General features: G+C 39.8%; 1 protein-coding gene across 2 annotated transcripts; it reads left to right on the top strand.

Annotated features, from left to right (window-relative positions):
* The first annotated feature begins 277 nt into the window (after positions 1-277).
* Positions 278-23,989, top strand: JAKMIP2 (janus kinase and microtubule interacting protein 2). 2 transcript variants are annotated; one of them, XM_008495441.2, is made up of 23 exons: positions 278-406; positions 3,074-3,571; positions 5,317-5,526; positions 6,415-6,513; positions 7,529-7,675; positions 8,792-8,932; positions 9,799-9,855; positions 11,471-11,590; positions 12,018-12,146; positions 12,798-12,881; positions 13,155-13,217; positions 14,230-14,328; positions 15,071-15,169; positions 15,511-15,564; positions 16,413-16,478; positions 17,228-17,296; positions 18,386-18,463; positions 19,304-19,507; positions 20,442-20,507; positions 21,561-21,633; positions 21,723-21,725; positions 23,608-23,620; positions 23,958-23,989. In XM_008495441.2, the coding sequence occupies exons 1-20, from the start codon at positions 278-280 to the stop codon at positions 21,609-21,611; spliced, it is 2,463 nt and encodes an 820-aa protein (XP_008493663.1). In that variant the 3' UTR covers positions 21,612-21,633; positions 21,723-21,725; positions 23,608-23,620; positions 23,958-23,989. The 2 variants fall into 2 exon arrangements, with proteins under 2 accessions (XP_008493663.1, XP_008493664.1); XM_008495442.2 differs by lacking the exons at positions 13,155-13,217; positions 21,723-21,725; positions 23,608-23,620; positions 23,958-23,989 and having other exon boundaries at positions 21,561-21,611.
* Positions 23,990-25,002: the final 1,013 nt, after the last annotated feature.

Here is a 25,002-nt window from a genome sequence, read left to right as displayed (position 1 = left end):
TGAGATCTCTCTTGCAGGTTTTCAGACAAAGGTTGCAGTGTCTGGGGAAGTGAGCTCTCTCTTGTGTTGAGTAACCATGTGAGCTATCGTGCTGCGTTGTTCACTGTCAAATAATAGTATGTCTTATTTCTCACAGGGCTTCCAAAGCAGCTGAGTCCAGGACCTTAAGGAATGTCACTCAATAGGTGCTGAGCTAACTGGCACTGAAAGGAACTGAAAAACATGGCAGTCTGTATTTGAAATAATTAAACACGTGGACTCTCACTGATAAGAAACCATGTCAAAAAAAGGACGTAGCAAGGGCGAAAAGCCTGAGGCACTGATTGTTGCCCTACAGGCTGCCAATGAGGAACTCAGGACCAAGCTAACAGACATTCAAATTGAGCTGCATCAGGAGAAATCTAAGGTGAGTGAGGGTTTGCTTTTAAGTAACAGTGTCAGTGCTGAAGGAGAGAAACACATGGAAAAAAATAGTATCAGAAATTAACAGATGCAACTGTTTCCTGAAACAGTGGTCTGATTCTGTCCCCACATAAAATATTTTCTTACTGTGGATGTTATGTTGCTTCTGTGGAAAAGACTCCTTTTTACTGAGATACAACTTTGAGAAGCCTCTGGCCCTCAAATGGAACAGTATGTTTTCTGTAACATCTTTGCCCGTGTTCCAGCTAGTGGGCTTCATCCTAGTCACACAGGGTTTAGAAACTGTGTAGTGTTGCTGTTCTTTGAATGGCTGATATTTCAGCAAGACATGCCCTTATTTCAGGTTTGAATGAAGTGCCCTCACGGTCTCTTTGCCCTCACGATTTAGGTGAAACATACCTCTTAACACTACTATAGATTTTGTAACCTATGGAAAGGTAATGGGCTGGGTGTTATCAAAGTATAAAATACTGGCTGTTGTTTTACACCTCCTGTGTGCATACATTGTCCACGTTTGATTGAAATCCTTGCAAAGAGCATCAGTTTTGCCACAAGAGATGCTGAACTGGCTTTGCAAAGAAATGTACCTTTTGTTCTCCACAGTGTTGCTGCCTCTTCATTTAGAGATGCATCTGGTGGCAATCACAATGCATCTGTGTTTTATAGTCATGGTACAGCTTTTGTGCAATAAACCCTTCTGTGTTAAGTACTAAAGTTCCCTCAGCATGGTTCGGATTAAGACAGTCTTCAGGTTTATCAGTGTGTGCTTAATGAGCAGAGAAGATAGCAAATGTCTGTTTAATAACTCCTGGTGAATATTTATGAAGCAGACTGGAGGCAGTGCTAGCTGCAGACAGGCATCCCCCACCTGGAGTGTGGTGGCAGCCATGTTTTCAAAGGATGATGACTAGTGACACCTTGTTTTTCCAAATGGAATATAATTGAAGTCCGTCAGCATGGTTCTTTGATTCCTTTGCAGATAAGCATATATTCTGGGCAAATAAACCCAGAACAACCTGTGTCTGGCTTCCAAACCTGAATAACCACAAATCCTTCAGCCTCTAAGAGGTCTTTTTTGTATTTTCTTTCTTCTAGGGACAGATGTTCTTGACAGTATGTCAAGGTTAATCATACTGGTAATCTCAGACAACTATTAGCCAGTTTAATGGAACTGATTTGTATAATTTAGGGTAAGCTAAATGAAAGCAAGAACACCCAGTTCTGTGTTATCTGATGTTCTGGCAATTGCTGGGGGCCTTCTCCCTCCTACCAGTGGGGTGTAGAGCCATTAATTTGCAAGCTGTAACAAAGCAGACATAATTCTTCACCCTTTTTTTTTTCCTAGATGGTCAGTGACAGTCTTGGAAAGCAAAAATGTTTTGTGATTCATTCTTTCCCTTGCAAGCTTTGGCTTTCATGTGTTTCACACTAGCAAGGCTTAGTTATTCTCTTAAGGAGCTCCAGTATGGCTGCCAGAAAATTGGTGGCCCAGGGATCTTCTGTAATGCTTTCCACTGTATTCTGAGTCTTGCTGCTTTTGTTGTCTTTGCAGCTATGGAATTCCACTATGAAAGTTGCCAGTGCAGATTTTTGTTGCTAGGCATCATTTCAAGGATAGCCCAGAACGAGAGTTATGAGAGTAGGAAGGTCTTGAAAACTAAACCAAAAAAAGCTGATCTGAAATATGTTTAAATGTGCTCGAGTAATAGTGGAAAGGAGGGGAGCAGAAAATGAACAAAATAATTGAACTGCGTGTGCGCTTTGGTACCTTCCAGGTACCCACACCCAGATGTTCTTGTCCACTCCTGCAACTAAACTGGACTGAGTGCTCAGGGTATTAAAGTAATTGTCATCAGGGAGTAGTGGGGGGGATAAAAAATACTATCTCAGGAAGTAGATCACACTTTAGGGATACATTGGTTTAACTGTACTGAGGACTGGTGGGTTGCTCTGTAACTGTGATATCAAAGCTAAGGACAAAGAAGTTTAAAACTGTTGCTAATGAAGCGTAGCAAAGGATTTTCAGTATACTTAGCTGTTCCATAAGCATAATAACCAGTGAGGTGTGGTTTTCTGTAGATACGTGTCTAAGAAGTGAGTACTAATGCCTTCTAAAATTCTGTATATGGGTAGGAACATCTGTAAAAGAAAATGTTTCCTGGGCTTTCAGATTTGCACCTTACCTCATTTGGAATCATACAGAGGCAGTCATCTCTTTCTCATCTGATTGACTGCCCATGTCCATGAAGGTTGTTGGAACTTTGCTGTTTCTGAGCCCTCTAGTTTTCTGGTGAATTTGATGGAGGTTGACTTGTGGGTTAAAAACTTGTAAGACAAATGTGTCTTATACATATCTCTGTGTATACACGAGACCTGATTTCCTGAGGAAATTTTTAAAGTTTGTGTAGTGTCACTGTGTGAGGCAAGACATCTGGAGAAGACAGGGTTGTTTGGACTTGAGGAAAGGAAGCGTAAGATCGTTGTGAATGCCCTGGGTGTTGGCCCATATTTTGTCGTAGGAGGGTGGAGGACCATCTAGGGTCTAGGTCTGCAGCAGGATCTTTCTCTATTTGACACGGCTGTGTCTGGGTGGGTTTGTTTTGATAGCACTGTGTCGGTAGCAGGTGACTCACATTTTATGTCACTGTAGGTTGCTAAACTTGAAAGAGAGAAGACTCAAGAAACAAAGCGTATCCGTGAGGTGGAGCAGCGCAAGCAGACTGTGCAGATCACAGAGCTCAAAGCCAAACTCCATGAGGAGAAAATGAAGGAGCTGCAGGCTGTGAGGGAGAACCTCATCAAACAGCACGAGCAGGAGATGACACGGATGGTGAAAGTCCGTGACAGCGAAATCCAGCGCCTCAAGTCCGCGCTGTGTGCGCTGCGGGATGGCAGCAGTGACAAAGTAAGGACAGCGCTGACCATCGAGGCGCGTGAGGAGGCCAGGAAGCAGTTTGACTCCGAGCGCCTTAAGCTTCTGCAGGAAATCACTGAACTGAAGTCTGCCAAAAAGCAGGTAGATGAGGCCCTTAGCAATATGATCCAAGCTGATAAGATCAAGGCGGGGGATCTTCGGAGTGAGCATCAGTCCCACCAGGAAGCCATTTCCAAGATCAAGTGGGAGAGTGAAAGAGATATCCGTCGCCTGGTCAGTAAACAAAATTTTCATGTATTCTCTTAAGCTGCAGTGAGTTTGCCTCATGTGCCTCTTCCTTTTTATGAATAACAGAACTCTGCAATGCACCTCTGTTTGCAAAACTGCTCACTGTCATGGCAGGCACTGGCATGGCACTGTGTCATGGCACTGTCATGTCATCACAGCCACTGTGATGGCAGGTGGCATCTCAAACTAAGAGAGTGTAGTCGGAAAGGACTTGGCTTCCAGAGATGTTAATACATGTGCAGTGTTGGAAAAAGCACGTTTGCATCTTGTAGTTTGTTTCTTTCTCTGGCCTTGTGATACTATCAAAAGCACATTAAAGAGGGGAAGTACCTCTTGTTTTGGTCTTGGTAGAGCCGTTAGTAATTACTGGGGAAAATGAACACAGTGAGGCCCATGCCAGCAGTGATGCAAGTTACCATGTTTCCCTGTCTTCTGGACCTGTTTGCAATGGTAGACATTTTGGCTTGAAAACTGGAATTAAAGATTTGACAGATAAGTTAAAAAGAGTAATTTAAACTGTAAAGAATGATTTTTTAAAAAAAAAAATTAAAATTCCCTTTTACCCCTGATTCAAAGTCTGCGTATTGGAAATATGTGTTGCCAAAATGGTCAATAATACACCACAAATTAGTAGTGATGGATTCTTCGAATCTGCCTTCTGAATCTTGACCCTTTTTGTTATTTTCATCCCATCTGCAGTTCTGTGTAGCCATGAGGAGAAACGACTTTTTCTCATCAGAAATTGAAGATCTCTCTTCAGGGTTTTAATGTAAAAATGAACTATAGAGAAATTCAGCATAAAACTGACCTATTTAGTAACACTGAAATCAACTCTGGTTCCACCTATATATTGTATGCTTTCATCTGTAGCAACTGATGAAAGACTTTTTGAAGGTTATTTACTCCAAGAAGTCCAGAATTATTTTTATCTGACTTGCATAAGTAGTTTTCAAGTCCATTGTATTGCTGTCAGAGTGAAGGAAGGTACATCAGAGTGACAGCTAATTAATGCAGATCAGATCTAGCCCTACTCATTTGAAAAATATCTTGGGTGAGGATTTCAGCAAGCCTAGAAAGCTGCAACACCAGAAGACATCTTTGTCGGCTTGAGGCAAAATTTAGCATAGATAACAATTTTGTTTAAGGGAATGATTTGTATAATTCCCAGATAATTGTACTTTTATTCTGCCAGAGTGATTTGCATAGTCTTTTGCCAAATTTTCTTGAGTCCAGTGATGTTGTGAGAAATTTTTATGGCTGAAAGAATTGTATGCAGTGATATTACTCAGTTTACTCTAAAATTTTCCTCTCAACCATCATTCTTAAAGTTGCTGTGAGGTCAAGTAAGAAGCACTTCTTTTTGTCTTGGGATATTAGGCAGAAATGAAGTAACAATAAAATGAATAGCATTTTTCTCTGAGCAGAAGATTAATAACATTTACTTGTCTTTTACTGGCACAAATAATTGACCAAAACACAATGTGAAAGCCTGAACTCTTCATCCAATTTTCTGTTCGCACATCATGCTGTGCTCAGTTCCTGGGCTTCACTCTTACGTCAGGCTTGTGGATAAGCTACTGAAACTCAAAGCATGTTGCTTTACAAGCCTGGTGCAAATTTAAGTAGTGACCACTGGTATTAAGTAAATCATGTACTTCCAGGTTGGAGAAGGCTGAAATGCTATTGCCTTCACACAGTAATGTCATTGCTCTGGTGTTTCTCTCATTCAGATGGACGAGATCAAGGCTAAAGACAGGATCATATTTTCCTTGGAGAAAGAACTGGAGACACAGACAGGCTATGTGCAGAAGCTGCAGCTGCAGAAAGAAGCTCTGGATGAACAGCTCTTCTTGGTGAAGGAAGCAGAGTGTAACATGAGCAGTCCCAAGAGAGAGATTCCAGGAAGGGCTGGAGATGGTTCGGAGCACTGCAGCAGCCCTGTACGCAGGTTTTACAGGCAAAGCAGTGAAATGGCTGTGTTTCTCTTGCTTAAATATTTTCTCAGGCCCTGGGAAAACGTTCCCACTCTTACTACAGAGAATTGAGGTCCATAGATTCTTCAGGGAGAATGCTTGAGGGACAGAGCTTTGTAAGGCTGTTTCCTCAATTGCTCTGTTTACAAATACAGAACATCTAAAATAATGTGCTTCTTTGGAAGACTCATTCCATGAACTAAGTGGCTAGCATGCATTCTCAGGAACAGATAGACTTCGGAAGATGGGCAGGGATAAGGTTGGGGGATGGAAGCCAGGAGACTCCCATGAGGTCCTCCTCTTTCTCTGACTTAATCTCCCCATACACAGCCCTTGCTGTCATTCACAAAGCATGCAGCTCACTGGTTGTGAGCCTAAAATATGATGTATACACACATGTTCACCCATACACAGGAGAGGAATAAGAATGTAGATGTGATTGTTACCGAGAGGGATTGTTACTTTCTGACCTGATGTGGTGACTCAGCAAATAGAAGCAATGTATAGGGAAAGGCAATAAAATTAGAATTTTTGCCTTTTTTTTCCCATCATAAGAAAATACCAACACATTTTTGCTTGTTTTCTGTTTTTTTACGCAAGTGAAAAATTTCCTTTAAAGTATCTTCCTAACTAAATACTTCTTTTAAAAAAAAACAAAAGTATGTTTTTGCAAGCATGTTCAATACTGTAAAAATCTGTAAATATAGTAATAATAATCCAATAATAACAGGTGTGTCAATAATAGTTTGTGAATGATGACAGCTTAGGTTACCTGTTTTATACTTTTTGAGGATTCTTTTCCCAAACACGTATTCTGAGAAGAATGAGTAACTCTGTTGTTGTTCCCCTGAGCAGGACTTGCGCAGGAACCAGAAGAGGATAGCGGAGCTCAACGCCACCATCCGGAAGCTGGAAGACAGGAACACGTTGCTTGTGGATGAACGAAATGAACTGGTGTGTGAGCTTTACACTCTCAGACAGAGGTTGGGAGCCACAGGGAAAGGCAAAGAGAGGAGGAGGATTCAGGGATGATAGCCAGCGATGAATATGCCTTTTCCTTCCTTCAGGCTAGTCACTTAGGAGGCTGGTTTTGATTTTCTTGTTTTTTTGTTTTTTTTTTTTATCCTAGAACTGAACATTTTATGCTGAATGAAGCAGTGGTTTTATTGAAGTTATGTGAGTACAAAATCACAGTGAAAGTTGAGGCAGTGAGGCTTGTAGGTTTCTGTATGAATGCTTATGCTCCCTTCTTGACCCTTTGAGCATACAGCAGTATATAGGATGATGCCTTTGTTAGAATGATCAGCTCAGCACAAAGGTGATGTCTTTCCACAGCCACATGCCACCTTGTCCTCCCTTGGAAAAAGAGATAAACCTATAAACCACTTAGTATAGCTGAATGGAGATAACTTTTCAGAGGAAGAGATCCTGGCTTGAACTCTAGTTGTACCAATATTCAAACTTCCAAGCATGCCCTAGGACACCTTCATATATTATGGGATTTGTTGATCAAAACACAGGTCATCACACATGTGAACAAATATTTCATTGTGTGGCATTAAAAACCAGATTTACAGCTGTGCTGTTATTGCTGGAATCCAGACTGATTATGTACCTATGTTAATCTCTTTCAATGAGAAAATCAGTGGGTTTCTTGCAGATGAAGCACAGGTAATTTTGGGCTTTTTTGTAGCACTTTTGCAGTTTTCTTAATGTTTGTTGGGCTGCTTATCTCTGTCTGAACTTTCCTGTAGATAAAGCCACCTTCTGGAAACAGATATGCTTTGAGATTTATAGATAGAGTAAGTTATGGAAGCTGTAAGCATCAGTTCCATTAGTTCACTTTCTCTGGCATTTTACTGGGGCAGTAGTCCAATAGGGAAGTAACAAAAATAGTTCCAACAAGAGACTGACAAAAAGTATCTTCTCTTTGGATTATTTACAATTATTAATTGCTATATCAATCCAGTTGAAGCGTGTCCGAGAAGCTGAGAAACAATGTAAACCTCTTCTGGAAAAGAACAAGTGCCTCACGAAGAGAAATGATGAACTTATGCAGTCTTTGCAGCGCATGGAAGATAAACTCAAAGCAGTCACTAAGGAAAATATAGAAATGGTTGGTACTCAAGAGCAAAAAGATTACTGCATGATCTGTGTCTGTTATTGTGGCCACATATGCATAGTGTATACATGCACATTCACAGAGAAAATGTCTTGTATATTGTGTGTAATACTGTTTATAATTAGACTTCTGCTAAGCCTGATTGTGTTGTGTCTCTGGCTTGCAATAGCCTCTGTCTTTGTTGTGAGTAGGCTGATTGTTTTGTGATGGATGTGGCTTTCCTGCTGATTAGGATTAGGCAGTCAGATTGACTTTCTTGTACTATAGAAAAAATGCTTCCATGTTACAAAGTTAATGCACTTTGAGACTTTGCAATTCACCCATGCCCAGAAGCCAGATCAACTGATTGCAGGTGTCCTGGGTAAGAAATCTTTTTCCTCAGCTCTGGTAGTACAGATCACATCCCCTTGAGCTTTCCCATAGCAAAGAGCAGGGACCTGAGAGTCTGCATGCACCGGTTGTCAGTGGGCAGCACCACTGGCAGATATTTGTGCACAGAGCACACATGTTCTAACTTAGCTCCCTGACACCTGCTCTTTACACTACAGATACCAAATTTTGGGAGCTAGTGAGCTGTGGATGTCTGTAGTAATTATCACAGGCTGTAGCCATCTCTTCTGCCACACAGGCTGAGGAGCAGATGAACCTTCTAGGTAAAATAGACGTGGTACTGCATTTTTTGCCTTTCCTCCTTGTCTTTCACATGACTAAAGCATATCCATTTCCTCACAGTACATGGTCATAGGATGGGTACCATGGGGTCATGGGAGTAGATACTATTTGCATAGCCCCTGGACAGCTATATTTGCCACATGTTGTAGCATCTTGATGCAGGCAGAGGTCTGATATATAACCCTTCAGGGCTGCTCTAGAGGCTGTGTTGTGACACAGTAAGTGAATAGATAAAGCTTTGTTAAGAACTTGGACTTGCTGTGTTGCTTTCTTGTTAAGACCTGCTAATGGGTATTAATAAAGCTATAAAAATGGTGTAGCTCAAGTGTGTTTAAAGAGCTGTACAGCTTAAATGAAAGATAATGTCAAGTTTTTAACCTAACCTTTTGTCTTTTAATTCCTGGATTTTATTTTATCTGTTTCTTCTTGTTACCACAGAGAGAAAAAATAACATCACATCCTCCTCTAAAGAAATTAAGATCCCTCAATGATCTGGATCAGGCTAATGAGGAACAAGAAACTGAATTCTTAAAGCTTCAGGTCATAGAACAACAGAACATAATTGATGAGTTAACAAGGGTACGTAGAAAGGATTCCTGTGCACAGCTCACACTGATAGTATTTCTTCTTCTAACTAGGAGTCTGATTGTTAGTATCTTTCCCTCCTTCAAATATTTAGATGTAAGTGTGCATGGATGCAGTTTAACTGAATTTCTATCAGGGCATCAGCCCCTACAACTCAAGAGTTTAATTCGTGTGTGAATTGAGCGCTAGAAATGAGTGCAGACTAAGAACTGTGGAGTTTGGGAAGATACCTACAGGTTCATGAGGCAGAGCTGTACAAAGCTGTTTTACCATTAAAACTAAGCTACTGTTGAAAAGTTTCTGTAAAAAGAGGCAGGCACCCGGTGCTGGAAAAGTGTGTGCTGTTAGTGATTCATTAGTTCTCTCAGTTAATACTGGCAGTCCCCATTTCAGCTGACTTTGTGTCATGATGTTAAGGGGAAGGAGAAAGAGCTTCCAAACCAGGCTGTTGCCTCTTCTAAGACATCATTGCTAGGATAGAAATCAACACTATCATCCATCTAATGACTTTAAGGCAGAGGCAACATCTCTGCAGGGAAGGCAGACAGCCTCTGATACAGTGACCAAACTCGTCCCTCAAATCTCCCAGTAATTTTAACAGAAAATCTATCAGCACCTGTTGTTTGACAGGCAACTGCACAGCAAGGGTTATTTTTCATATATCTTCCCTTCTCCTCATGCTTTTCAGCTGACAGATACACAGATTTGGATATGAACCATCCTTTGACCTGGAATCAGATTTCTGTTTGAATTTACGAACAGAGAGTTGGTGGAATCCCAGTGATTTGTTTCCTGTAGATTTAGCCTTCTATGGCTTTAAACAAGAGAAGAGAGAGTAACTTTATAATCTTATTTTCCAGGACAGGGAGAAACTCATTCGTCGCAGAAAGCATAAAAGGAGCTCGAAGCCAATTAAAGTAAGAGCAAAAATTGTTTTCAGCTTACAAAAGTATTGGTGGGCTCCATTGCAAAACACACTTCAGCAATCTGATTAAAGAGAGCTTTGTGGATTATAACAATCGGGTTTATAAACACCTTACTTACTTTGGAAGAGCTTTTCAAGTCCACTTTGAAATTCAGTTAAAAGTGCATAGCTATTTTAATTTCAGGAAAATGGGTCTTTTTCTCCCTCTGTTAAATAGTAATAATCTTCCCTCCATCTGTTTTCTATAAATACTGCTCTCAAGGTCTGTTATGCTGAGATGTGTTTTACATTTCCAGAGACCTTCCCATCTATCTTCTGTCTATTTTTCACAGCACATATGGGCTACATCAAAATCATTGTGCATCTTTTTTATTCAAGTGGAAGTTTCTGCCTGGTAAATCGAGCGTCATCTTCTGCTCAGTTCTGCAGGACTTTGGCTACCCCCTTTTACTACCGTGAACTGGGTCAAGTCCAAAGCTGGCATAATTTACATTTTTAGAGCTGAGTAGTCAGTAGTTGTTCAGATAGCTCCTTCATCAGCTAGATGTGAAGAATGACTTTGCAATATCTACATCCCGCGTTCCACGTATATGTATTCCACATCCTAAATACTGTGTAGGAAACAGATCTTGGTTGCTCTTTGTCGTCCAAGGACATCCCTTAGTTTTTCAGCTGTGTTCTGTGAAAGTATTGCAACACTCTCCTACACACAGAGAATTTCAGACCAGTAAATCCTAGATGTGTCATCACGTGGTTTCTATATGAATTTTGAAGCAATACACAGCAGATATCACTTAGAATTGAAGACTAAGGTATTTTCATCAGTCACCTTGTTTCTAAGACAGAGATTATAGTATGGGAGAACGTAGGTATAGTCTTAATTTGGAAAAATAATAAAAAAGACTATATATAGGAGGTTATTGGCATCATTGGTACAGTTTTTTTGTGTGATTCAAATTCTGGGTTTAGAAGGTTGTAACCTGTCAGCAAAAGTGAAAAATGTCACAAAGCAGAAATGCATCTTAAATGTTTGTTGATCAATTTGTCTGCAAAATTATTCATAAGCCAAGAAATACTTGGCTTAGATCACTACTCTGCTCAGATCTGTACCCTGAAACCCAGCCTGCAGTGTCAAGCATGTATACCTTCATAGAGATGACTCACAGTTTTAGTTTGCTTTAATTCAGTCACCAAGATTGGAGACAGTGAGGTGTCAGACACACAACCAAACTGTAGTGTGAGCAATCTCTTACAACATGTGGCAGTAAGTACTTAAGTACTGGAAAAATGAATGAGATAAAAGTTCCTTCACACTAGTTTTGTATTAGCATAGCTTTCACTCACTCCAACAGACTGAGACAAATCCTCAGCTCAGAAAAATCAGTCAGCAAATGTTTTCTCCACAAGCACAAGACCTAATCTTGAATATAATTTCCTGTGGGTTTGTTTTGAGATGGTAATTGCAGGGCCAGCTCATTGCTCTTTTTTGATGTCTTACCTTTTTTAAGTAACTAGCAATGTGATTTTGAACTAGGCTTTCCCCCTCATCAGAAACTCAGGCTACCTGTTTCCAAGGAGATTCAGAAGCTGTGCTTTCCCTTCTTTAGAGACATGTGGTGGATACAGTTTTTGGATACGATGATGATTCCATGGACTCGGAAACCTCCTCTGTGGCCTCATATAGAACAGACAGAACACCAGCAACCCCAGATGATGATCTGGATGAGGTAAGATCTGACTCTTTCTGTAGGCAAGGACAGGTTTTCAAGAGACTTTGACTTCAAAAACAAGTGGACAGGCTCTCAAGAACATTTAGGTTTTATAGTACATATTGAGAGGTAAGTTCTTCATTAAGCTTGGCCTCAATTTTGGTTACTGCTGTACTGAAATGCTGAGAGGTTCTTTCAAAATCTACTCCATAAATACTGCAGCTATGATCTCACTGAATCTGAATTTTTTCCTCTCCCCCTTCAAGAAAGTAAACCTATCACATCTTTTAGCTTAAAGATATATAAATTCCACATTCTTAAAACTTCAAAGCTCTCAAAAATGCTTTTTGAGTGAAGACTTGTAAACCAACTATCACTCTTGCATGCTTTGTTTGGGCAGTTTTCTACTGCCTGGTGCTTAGACATGTCCTTTCTTATCTTTCAGGGCTTAGCGGCAGAAGAATCAGAGCTACGGTTTCGACAGCTGACAAAAGAGTACCAGGCCCTGCAGAGAGCATATGCACTACTGCAGGAGCAGACAGGAGGCCTCATTGATGCTGAAAGAGAAGCCAAGGTCCGTATTTGTTTGAGGGTAATAGCATTTCATTGCCATCAGGACATACAAACCCCTAAAAGCAGTATGAAAGAGAAGGAAGTTATATACAGCACCAGTACAAACAACAGAGATGTCCACTTCACTTATTTGCTGAGTACATAAAGTAACACTGAAGAATGGACACAATCACTCTGTTTACAAAGTCTGTCCTATACCTCAACCTGAAAACTGCAGTTAGGCAGGCATGCCAAAGCAGGCAATTCTGTAGCTTGGCACAGAATTACAAGGATATTCTCATCTTTTGCTTTCCCAGGTATGAAGGGGTTGGGTTTTAAAGGCAAGCATAGGGCTGTGGATTTTCAGAAAGGCACGTGTTGCACCAACTTCAGGAATATTCACCCGAGTGTATTTGCTGCTGTAATGCAATGCATGGTAATAATGGGCTTGGGTGGGGAGAGGGGGCTGATCTACCACACTGTTCCCAGGTGTCATCTCTATGCCAATCTGAGTGGTAGCATAAAATATTGCTGAGTCAGAATCTGACTAATGATTCCTTGTTCAGCGGAAGCAACAGCATAAACCCAGACTCTGCAGTGTTTGGTTTCTTTTTTCATACCTGTCACACTGCTGCTTTTGTTACTGTTTCATGCTGTGTCTGACTTCCAACAGGCCCAGGAACAGCTCCAAGCTGAAGTCCAGAGGTATAAAGCCAAGATAGAAGATCTGGAGAAAACTTTGGCACAGAAAGGGCAGGTAAGCACTTCTTCTGTATTTTCCTATTGTGGATGTTATGTGTTCTGCTTACAAAATACCCAGCACAATTTCAGTATAGGCTTCCATGACTTGTAATGTCATTGTTCAGCAAACAAGCAGGTCTAGCAAGTTCAGAAGCCTTCCTGCAGCTTGGTAGACTAATATGTTGTTATTCTGTAAATGAGTTTGTTCCTGTAGGATTGTAAAGTCCAATAAACATGCCCAACTTCATGGTGTTCGATTATTCTGTCATAGTACTGCTTCATCCAACAGGACTCACACTGGGTGGAAGACAAACAGCTTTTCATTAAGAGGAACCAAGAGCTTTTAGACAAGGTATGTTCCAAAGTTTTGCAGGCTTACTCTGGAAGGTAATCTGGATCCTACAACACGCTTTTTAGACATGCAGTCTGGTGTTTATAGGTGTAATATAAGGATAGAACAGCATAAATTAATATATGCAGGATTACATATAGAAAGACAAACCCTCTCCAGTTCTGCTTTGGCTCTGCAGTTGCTGATGCAGCTGCTCTGCTGGTAAGCTCCAGACCGAGAGCTGTAAGCTTTACCCGTTGCTCTGGCACCGAAGCACAGACTTTGCGTTCCAGTGGCAGTGCACTGAAGAGGCTGGTGCTACACTGCTGGGGTGTGTTGAGCTCAGCTTCTGGGTATGAAACAGCCATAAAAATGCAGTCACCCTCTAACACCAGGACCCTTTCAGACTCCTAGTCCCTGTGCATTCTGAATATTTTTAAGGGTTTAAAGTCACCCTTAAGTCCAGTGGAACTTGTACTGCTCCATCTCTTGGTACATTTAAGAATATCACCTGTTTGTGTGTGGATGTATATATGTTTAATCATGGAATGTAAGGATACAGAGGACTTCAATGTCATTTGCCTATCACCAACAGTAACAGCATTGGCCATACATATGACTGCCATCAGCAAGAGGCCATAACTCCCAGCACCAGGTCTCTTGTCATTTTATAGCTCCCCAGACAAGGCTGCTTGGTCTGTGTTTCATCCCTTCCATAAATATACCTTGTAATTCTCCAGCCATGTGCCATCCTTCCCCATCCAGACAGACTGACTCATGGGTTCTCATTTGTCTGATCTTCACTAGGATTGGATTCTTACAGGAAAACCTTCAGCCTAAGCATTTTATGGAGTTTAGGATGTTGGTGAGCAGAAGTTCACCTGTGAACTAAAACTCACTGAGATAAATCAGCAAGTAGTGAATCATCTATTGAGTTTGTGTTTTGCACTGTCTGTGCTAGCTCAACTGCTGCTCACCAGATATTGTTTCTTGTAACAGTCACACAGATCATGAATTTCTCTATTTCTATTAGATAGAGAAACTGGAAGCAGAAAACAACCGTCTGCAACAGGAGCTGCAGGATGCCCGAGACCAGAATGAGCTGCTGGAGTTCCGCAACCTTGAGCTGGAGGTGATGGATGAGCTCATTACAGCAGAGCTGGCAGCAAATTAAACTAGTGTACTTGCACTGGGCACAAACTTTAATCAAGTGTTTTACAACAGCATTTCTGTGATATAACAGAGTAACAAATCAGGCCCAGCTTTTTTAATTGTGAGCAAAAGTATGTCAGCTGTAATATCCTGGCAATAATAGGCTCCATGCTTGACTGGTTCAGCTCTCTGCTGGGTGCCCAGTGGGCATAGAGAAGCTTAGCTGATCAGTGTCAATGTGGCTTCTGGTTACCACACCTGAGGTTATGTTTTTTCTGATTCTCGGAGCAGCCTATTGTCAACATGGTCTGTTTGTACTGCTGGCCTGAAGATGACTGAAATCAACAGAAATTAATTACATTTAAATTCACCAAATAAGCAAGGCTTAAACCCTATCAAGGGTTTAGTTTTGGTTTTTTGTTTTTTGCTTGTTTTTTTTTTCATGAACCTGAGTGGGTCTTGGAGGAGAAAGAAATGTTGAGCATGCTTTTATATCATCAAATAAATAATCTCCTGTAAAATATTTAGCTCAGGTTTAGGATCCTATCCTATTTGGCACACTGATTTGCAGACCAGGTCTAAATGTTTCTCTCATTGACTTCCAAAATGAAGAGCTTGTTTTTGCAAAGCATGATGTAAACAGTTGCTATGGCATTTAGTGAGTTTTGCGTGCATCTCCTTCATTCTAATACGTTCTGTGGTGTCTTTATATTTATTTTCAGGAAAGAGAGAGAAGGTCCCCACCATTTAATCTCCAGATTCATCCATTCTCAGATGGTGTGAGTGCTCTACAGATCTACTGCATGAAGGAGGGTGTTAAGGTAAGTCAGTTTTAAGTAAGGCAGCACTTTTAACTCTGGGAGTGGTGGATGCTGCCTGTATAACTCATTACATTCATCCCTGCTAATAACTCCACTAAACCTTAATCATTTAAGCACAGTCTAATGTAATGTAAGAGTGTGAGATAAATGGAATAGTTGAATTGGGCTCATAATTTTCACCATAATGATAAAACCTGGCTCAAAGACAACTCTAATCAGTGTGTGATGCATCTCCATGGGATAAAAGAAAATGGTTACTTTCAGCATGGTTTATAGGAGGGGCAAATACTGCAGCCATGATGGAATGTGTAGGCCATGCCTTTACTTTGTTCTCTTTGCAGGATGTCAGCATCCCAGACCTCATAAAGCAGTTAGACATCCTAGGTGATAATGGGGTAAGTTGAAGTGGGGGATATTTTCTCTTTACAACCTGCAGTTTGTACAGTAGAGTAAGTGAAATCTGTACATATCATGGCTATATTCTCAGGTATTTGTTAAATTATCTAGGATCAGAGCAATTAATTTAAAGAGTGTTCATTTCCATTAAGTTAAGGATTTCTGAGATTTCAGTAGTCAGAGAACTAGTAATGAAGTATCAGCTTTAACATCTGGTTTAGAAGACTGGGATGAATGTCCATAAACCACTGATACTTGGAACTGGGCCTGACCACGCTCCAGTCTTTCAGGAAAGCACATGAATTGATTTGGCAGCCTGAGCCAATCACAGCTTCATCAGGACTAGGATTCCTTTACAGTTTCATAAATAGGCAAGAATTATCAAATCTTCTTTGGTTTTCTAAAGTGGCATGGGTGTCCACTTCAGTCATCCATGTAGAAAGAGATCATCCTGTATCACTGTCCAGCATACGATATGCTTAGGAAAGGGGATAAGAAATAAAAACAAAGGATTGTGTTTAACTCTTCCATTTGCTGGTGTAAATCAGCATTACTTTTATAAAAGCTTTAATGGAAATTAACCTTTTGTGAAACTAGCATGAAGACAGTCATGCTAATTTTAATTTGCATTTGTCATAAGATGCAGTGGAATGAAAACACATACTTAGTCCATATGTATGGACAGAAAGGCAAAAGCACTGTTCTTTTTAATACAGTCATGAATGTTCTGATGGAACAGGATACCCAGTTCTGCAGGGATCTCTTGAAAACTGTAGACCTAGCCTTTAGTCTGGATTATCTTTTATTTATGCGGGAAAGTGCTGCCAATTTTCTTCGCTCTTCACAGAATTTAAGAAATGAAGAACAAGTGGCTATAATTCAGGCTTCCACTGTATTGTCCTTGGCAGAAAAGGTAAATTATGTGCTTGCTTTTCTCATGTGTTATCTAAGGTCTCATCTGACACTGGAAATTTTCTGCTCTGTTGTTGTTTTCAATATTGACAGATTTTCTAGTGTAGGAGTGATTCCCCAGATTAAGTCAGCTGTGCCAGCACAGACCCAAACACCTTGCTAAAGCAGCAAAAATATCAAACTCAGCTGGCCCAAGCTGTTAAGTCAGAACAACTGCAAATACAAAAGGAGTGCAAAATGAAACTTGCAATTTTAAACTGAATAAGCAACCAACTGAGATTTGAGACATAATTAGTTGCAGCATGGGATTTCTAGTCCTGAGATTTCCAAAGCTTTTGAAGGGATCTTGTATGCAAAATTTCCAATGAAACTTATGTGTCTAGAAGTTATTTCCTTAGGAAATTAAAAAAAAAAAGTGAGGTTAAAGTTGTTCTCTGTGGTTCATATGCATCACGTGATTTTGTCAAGATGACAGCTGCCAAGGATTCTACTCCTCTATGGAGAGAATTGGCATTTACCCAGCTAAGCTATTTTTGAGATTATAAAATCCCATCACAGGCCCTTATCCATGAGATGAAATGGACAGACATTGCAGCAGCCCCTGTCACAGGAGAACAGCCTCGCTATGGGCCCAGAAAAAACCATAGGCTACTAAAAATGGACTAATAAGATGCTGCAGTTGTCCCACTCACTACTGTCCCAATGCCCAGAAAAAACAGCAGGTTACAGCTCTCATTCTGTTCCCTCCAGTGGATCCAGCAGATTGAGGGAGCTGAAGCTGCTTTGCATCAGAAGATGATGGAACTGGAAAGTGATATGGTAAGCAAACTTTCCTTAGTACATATTTTAGGAGCAAGATACTGAGCATACCACATTTCCTGGGTCTGCCAAAAGGTAACTGAACAAATCTTTTGGCAAATTAAGTATGCAGAGTTTCTCTGATTATTGGTGAAGCCATAAAATTGTTATTAGTCTGGTTCATGTGCAACAGCAGAATAACATAGAAACACATATTGTGAATGTTTGATATTTTTGTCTCTCCATGAGGGTAACTGTTTATTGATAAGTATGGAGAGCAAAAAGGTTGCTCAGTGATTTTCAGAGTTGTAAATGACCACACTCTTTGTCTAAGATTCACAGTCTAAACATCAGCTGTTTTACCACATTTTATTCAATCCTATTGGTATGTGGGGAACTAATGAGTTACCACACTGTTTTCTTTTGTTACATTTACGTCCATGCCATTCTAAAAAAGTGTGTAAAGCATTCACAGCTGAACTGAAGTTGCTATAACATCTATAAAGTCAGTACCTTACCTTATTTTTATTCTAGCTAATGGAAGTAACCTAAAAGCTGAACAAGCATAACTAGAAGAGTTGGATAGCTGTAGTGGTTTACACTCTATTTCTATGGTCTGTGCTCTAGTCAATCCAGCTTTAAGTAGGCCAGGAAGCTAAAGCACAGCAGCTTTTCCCAAATAATGTGAATGTGAATATGACTGTTTAGTTTACTGTGTTTCACACTACTTCCAAAGTGAGAGAGCACAAAAAGAGTTGTCCGTGATGCTAGAGGAGCTATCCTCGGATAAATTACACAGAAACCCCTAAATTGCATTACTGAAATGCCAAGAGGTATCACTGAAGTCAAGAAAAAGATGATGAATTTAGTTCCACGTTGATTAGATTTATTACCATTCAAAAGCAAACCCTAGCTGTTTTCCTTTCCTTCTTTTCTAGCTGAGTCAGACATTAATAACTCTGCAGAATGTCAATTGAAGACCAATCTCCCATCCTGCCTGAGTCAGATATCTGTAGCTGATTTAATAAAACTTCCCAAAGTATTTTCTGTAACTAATTTGTTTTTGAGTATTTTGAGTAACTAATTTTCCAAATTATGCTTCATTTGTAGGAGCAATTTTGCAAAATAAAAGGTTATTTGGAGGAAGAATTAGACTACAGGAAGCAAGCTCTTGACCAAGCATACATGGTATGTACAGAGGAAATTGTAGAGCACATAATGGCCATCGCCATGACAGGACACAGACCCCTGTTGGATCAGGAAGAGAAGTTTTTGCTATTTTTATTTTTAGTACCTGTTTTTAATTTTTTTCCCTTTCTTCAAGTGCACTGCCATGCAATCTACACAGCTTCAACACAAAACCTAGCTTTTTCATGTCAAAAAAAGGCAGATCTCCTGAACTCAAACTCTTCTGTTAAAGTCAGATACTGTTCATTAATGGTGGCTTTTCCAGCTGGAGTCAGTGGAACTCAGATCTGCAATTTTGTGTGTTCTCTTCATGTCATAGCAAGAAAACAGTATGCCACAGAGAGCAAGAGTTCCTGCTTATAAACATACAAAATTCTGATACATAGGTCTGATAACTAGTTGTGCAAGTTCACCATGGTTTGTCAAGTTAATGAGAATGCTCACTGATTAGCAGGATTAAGACTAAAGTATTCTGATGGTGACCTTAAGTCTTCTCTCTTTTGCTTTTTAGCACAACACATAAAAAATTTAGAATTGGTGGAAAACCATAAAATAGATATGAAAATTCTATCCAAATCCTAATCATCTCTGTACCTGCATAAAAAGAAGTCCAAATGAGGGATTTCAGTCACAAATAATATTAAAATATATTTTAAAAAATTAATATCCTTTTGTCAAAACATTGAACCATTTTATGAGTCCTGTTTTCACATCTTTGCACACTTGAGCACAGGGACCACCTCTCATGCAGGTGCCTGAATCTTCCACCAACCCCCCAGATCCCATTGTGGTTTAAACAGTGTTTCATCTCTAATTGGCTTTTGGTATTGCATCAACCAGAGGATCCAGGAGCTTGAGGCCACCTTGTACAATGCTTTGCAGCAAGAAACAGTGATAAAGTTTGGGGAACTACTCACTGAAAAACAGCAGGAAGAGTTGAGGGCAGCAGTAGAAAAACTAAGACGTCAGATGCTGAGGAAAAGCAGAGAATACGATTGCCAAATTCTTCAGGAGAGGATGGAGCTGCTCCAGCAGGCTCATCAGGTAAGAAAAAGGAACCATGCACACACATACAGCTTTGCTGTATAGCAATGTAAAATGAGGGCATATTTAAGCAGGCTCCAGCTCATCAAGCACCTCGGCATCTAGTTTTTGAGTTACTTCATCCTTAGTGCTTTTACTGTGCAGACAAACACACATGATGCTTGCTTGTGGATGATTGTTTTAGCATATTTTGAGTCTTAAAATTCCAAAGTTGTCATTCAGAATTCTGTCCACATGAGTCTAGCTTTGTAATAAAAATTGTCATCCCTAGTTACTGGCCTGGGCACCAGAGGAACCGTATGAATGCTTCAGGCTGGTATTACACAAAGAGATTTCTTTTCCAGACACTTCTGCTTTTTCCCTCCTGTAAAGTGGGGAGTTGTTAGGTGTCACTGCTGAGACACAGCACTTCATTTCACATTTAAAGATCACTGTTTGCTGCTTTGCAAGTGTAGTGTTGTATATATTTATATTTATGTTCAGATATATTTGTATTTGATATATTTATATTTATATTCAGATTATATTTGTATTCAGATCTAATAATCATACTTTTAACCCTCTGTCAACACATTGAACTGTGAGAAATCCTAATGAATCATGATGTAATTCTAAAGAGTATAATCATGATCTTATGTTTTTTATCAATTCAACGCAGGATTAATATAAAATAGATAATGTGAAACACATCCACTACTGATACTGATTTCTAGCATTTGAGGATACAGTCACATATATGCACAGCATATTTTGAGCAATTGTGCACATGATAAAGTTGTGGTTAGGCAGGATTAGTGGGTGAAGTTATGGCACAGCACAACGTTGTCCCTGCCAAAGAAATGGACTTGTTTATAGCCATTTGAACATTAATCTGTGCTTAGCAGTGCAGCTTTACTGAGAATTTAGTCTAGATGCTTTCTTTTCTGATTTCCAGAGGATCAGAGATTTAGAAGATAAAACTGACATCCAAAAGAGACAAATTAAGGATCTGGAGGAAAAGGTTAGTTCTGTTACACTTCTGAAACACACTGATCAACTTTTTTGAAAGTAATGACCTCATTCTCTTGAACATTTTCTTTGAACGTATTTCAAACTATTGCAATATGTGTTTTCACACTCTGTGAAAACAAGCACTGCATTTTTTTGGTGGATGAGATCAGCTTTGTCACACTGAGTTTTGTTACTTGTGGATAGGTTAGACAGAAGTCTTGAAAAGAAAGATGATATCATAGGCACAGCATACTACTTCCAGTAATATTTTCTAGAAATGCCAGATTGGTGTAAGATGCATCTCCAGTGGCAGTCTTCTTGATTTATCAGTACTTGTAAATATCAATGTAAATGTGTAAACTGTTATGTGAAATAATGTCTATATTAATACCATAGGAGTGCTAAGTAGCCTTTTGAGTTTTTATGTATGTTCCTAAAATGAAGCAAGTGGGTATAATACAGAACTTGATACACATAGTTTCTTCCACTTTTCTGACAGTGTTTTTTTGATACAAGGACTAAGTGTCTCTCTAATATATATAACTCAGAAAAATAACAGATGATAACCTGTGATGAATATAAATAAATAAAAAATAGCAAAATTTATACCACGGTCAAAAGGAAACCTTGAACAGGACACCTCTAGTGTCAATTTTCAAAAGAGCTTTTGATGCACAAAAATTCATATCTCAGAAGTCAACACATTAATGATTAAAATGAGACATCAAAAAAAAAGGTTATTAAACATGTAATGGCTAGGGCTTGATATTGTGTGTATAAAAATGTGTATTTGTATTCCAAGGCTATTTCCAGCATGGATTGCAGGCACTTGATTTTGTGACTTCAGTCAACTCATGTGGGTTCACAGGGACAGTTACACTTCAGGCTCTCACTTAATGGGATCTGTTTTCTAAGCATGAGGTTCTTGCAGAAGTGGCTAAGAAATAGTGTTTTCTGGATGCATGGTTATTCTAATTGTCCTACAGAGTCCAAAAATAATCTGTGGTTTACAGTGCCATCAACTTAATTTTTATGCAATCTTTTTTTTTTTTTTCTTTTGCAGTTTCTATTTCTATTCTTGTTCTTCTCTCTTGCCTTTATTCTTTGGCCTTGATGTCAATGTGCCTCTTGGAAAGGTAAGGCTATTTTATTTATTTCCTCAAAGATAGCTCTTACTGCAAAATTTGCATCAGCCAGCCGTGGTGGAAGAAAAATAAGAAACCAGGATGTTTCTTCATGCTTAAAAAAGATTCCTTGATTAAAAATGCATTCATGACATTAAAATACTGAACAGTTTTTCTTATTCCTGTCTGTTTTTAAGATGGAGCATCCAATAGAGCCTTTGCAGTAGAGCATGCACCCTCAGTGCAATACAAATTAAAATTTTCATTAATACTGGAAGTCATCAGGAAATGTCCTCCTGATTTTTTAAATTGTTTTTATTTTTAAAATTTTTTTTTCAGAAATTAAAAAAAACACACACAGTGATGGATGCAAATGCCAAAAATCATCCACAAAACCAAATAAAATACTTTTGTTTTGATATGACATTTTTACTTAGAAAAGAAAGATTATTCATGTGAAAAAAATTAATCCACCTGTAATTGAACTTAGAATAGGAAATCCCTAGTCCCAGAACAAAACCATCAATAAATGCTCCTGAGGCTGAATGCATGGCTTTGTATGCCAGTGCAGAAGAGAAGGGGAGGCAAATGGAGAATTACAGACATAACTGGGATCAGTCACATGGCTTTTCAGGTATTGCAGTTATATACCAGCAACTTTTGAAATAATAATTTCCAAAAATAGAAAAAAATTCAAACCTATTGTTCTGACATCAAACTGCAGCAGTGCTGATAACCTCTGTCTTGAAGCCTGTGAAAATATATGTCAAGTGCCCTATCAGTGTCTTCAAGCTAAGAAAAAACCCCTTCAGATTGTATCCATGTGCACGGATTCTGTGGTGACTTTCAGACTGCTGTTCTAGCATCCTTGGAATTAGCTCTGCAATGTATCCAAAGGCAGACTGAATTCTTTTCTGCAGAGGAGCCATTCCTTCGCTGTCCTCAATGCAGAAAGGGAGAACCACACATGAGAAAAGGAGAAGAATCAGGACCATCAGAAAATACAACAAAACCTCCACATTTGCTGACAGCTTGTACACCCTTTGGGACTGATTCTGAGGGCTGGTTTGGCTGGTTAGAAAAGCTAATGGGGTGTTTAAGGTTAGAACTCTACATTCTTCCTAAAATTCTTGCAGATTTACTATTACTTGCTTGCAAGCATTCTTCTACCAGCATGTGGCTGCTGAGTCACATCTACCACTAGCTCTCTGCTGGTTTTATTCACTCCTCACTGGCACATTCATTGAGCCAGGATTAATAATCAAGAGAAATGTAAGCATTTTTCTGCCCCTGTTGGGACTGGCAGGACTGTCACAGCTGCAACAGAACCAGAGCAGAATTAAGGCTGATTTCATTGCTGGGGTACAATGAAAAAACCAGTTCCCTTAGGACTGTGTCAAGACTTTTCTTTCCTACCCCCCAGCCCAATTTTCAGTGAGTTTTCTGCTTGTCATTGAAGCTTTAGCAGGTGTGAATCCCTTGGGTGTAACTTCACTGAGCCCAGGAAAGCTGCTTAGGGGGTAGGTGTTGTGGGGGGAAGTATAAACTCAGTGCTTTTCCAGAGAATCTTCATCGCTGGGAACTCCCCTGAACTGTAAAGACAACTGCAGCAGGCCCAGCATCACAGCAAGCATGGTATCTGTAGAGTGTTTTACTGAGGCAGTCACTCTACAAGTGTAAACCAAGTCTTGTAGCAGTTCCTCAAAAGGAAGGCAATGGTAAGCAGCTGTGAGCTCCTCTTCCCATGCCTGATCCCAGTCTGCACCCGCTCCATTTCCCTCCACAGAATCCTCACTACTCAATATCTGAGGAGATCTCTCAAGACGGAAGCAATGTGGGAATGATGTTGATAAGACTGAGGGATTTTAGCAAGGTCGTATTTTCTGAAGCTAGAATACATGGAATCAGAGAGTAACTAACAGTGATTTGAGTCTACTGATCACTTTAAAAGCCATCTGCCTACCTGGGTGACTTTGACATTTGAAGTAGCTCAGCAAATGTGAGCATGGTGTGTGGAGTGTGCCATCAGCATTTCTGGTTCTTAGAACTACTGAGCTGTACATCACCAGGGCATCTCTACAAAACTGCTTTGTTAACTTTATCATAAGAGACTTCACACAGATCCTTGATAAAACAACAACAAAAAGGAAAATGTGTCCTTGAAATGTACCCAGGGAGCCATTTGATGATGAAAGGTCTTTGGTTTCCTTCGTGCCTTGCTGCAGTTCATCCTTTACTGGCTTCTTAAGTAGCTGAGAGCAAACCAGGATGCAATCACACATGATACTTTCTGTTTTTTCTCTCTCAGAGTGAGCACTGCACTCAGTCCTGAGAAGTCCTACACTTCTCAGATAAGGAAGGACAAGCACTGTGAATTGAAGCACAGTGCAGCAATATGTAGTATCCAGACCAGCAGCTCTCTAACTCCTGTTTATGTAGGATTTTCCTACCTGCTGTTTTTCTTGTGCTTGTGAAATACACAAATTCATTTATTCATGATCACCTGCAGAAGTCAGGTCTGCATGGATTTTGTACTCAGCGAACTTTACCATGTAGGTTTGAATGCTGAGAAAATAAAGGCATAATAATGGCCTTTTTCCCTGGTTTCAAACCTGAGACCTGCAATTCTTTTCCATGGGTAGGGAAGGATTCCCCAGAACAGGAGCAGTCTGTGTTTGCCTCAGTGCTGTATCAGCCAAAGTCCTGGGGCTGCAGGTGGATCACTTGCTCTCCTGTCACTGGAGAATTTTAGGCAGCTTTCATTAAAGGGTTATTGAAATGGGTGCATAACTATTCATCCAAAGATGACTGTTGGGGATGTTTATAGACCAGAGGGCTACACTTTCTTGGGTTAAATGGACTGGCTTAGTAAGATACCCAGAATCTTCAAAAAGGCCTTTTATACAGACAGACAGAAACAGTTTAAGGCTGATAACTGTAAGAACAGATCATTCCAGCTTTCTGATGGATACACTGCATCTTGTCAGCTGGGATAGGGTAGATAGAGGCACTCATCACTTCCCTGATACAGATGTTCTTTTTTTATTTTTATTTTTAGAGTGCTCGACCCCACAGCTAAGTCCTTATAAAGGCAAATGCTTCCACCTCCCTGATGAAGAGAACATTGTTTACACCTATTTTTAAAAATATAAAAAGGAACAACTTGTAGCCAAGACTGCAACCACCTTGTATTTTAAAGCCATCACTCAAGATTTGTTACTTGACAGTTCCTGTCTAAAGCTATGATATATGCTGCATCTAATGAAATTCTATATGTTGAAAATACAAAAGGGGAAGAAAAATGAACTGAACCTACGTCACTGTAGGAAGAACTTGAAGGAACGAACCACTTCCAGCTGATCAAGTCAGTGTGTCTTGGGC

The sequence above is a fragment of the Calypte anna genome, chromosome 13, assembly GCF_003957555.1.
Source record: "Calypte anna isolate BGI_N300 chromosome 13, bCalAnn1_v1.p, whole genome shotgun sequence".
NCBI classification, from domain to species: domain Eukaryota; kingdom Metazoa; phylum Chordata; class Aves; order Apodiformes; family Trochilidae; genus Calypte; species Calypte anna.
Note: the sequence above shows the minus strand (reverse complement) of the source record. Positions and strands in the feature narration are given on the sequence as shown.

Bases quoted from the DNA above. Each gene is read 5' to 3' on its own strand.
- JAKMIP2 (XM_008495441.2), top strand. From the start codon at position 278: ATGTCAAAAAAAGGACGTAGCAAGGGCGAAAAGCCTGAGGCACTGATT. The intron at 407-3,073 runs GTGAGTGAGGGT...ATGTCACTGTAG, and splicing joins TGCATCAGGAGAAATCTAAG to GTTGCTAAACTTGAAAGAGA. The intron at 20,508-21,560 runs GTTAGTTCTGTT...TTTCTTTTGCAG, and splicing joins TTAAGGATCTGGAGGAAAAG to TTTCTATTTCTATTCTTGTT.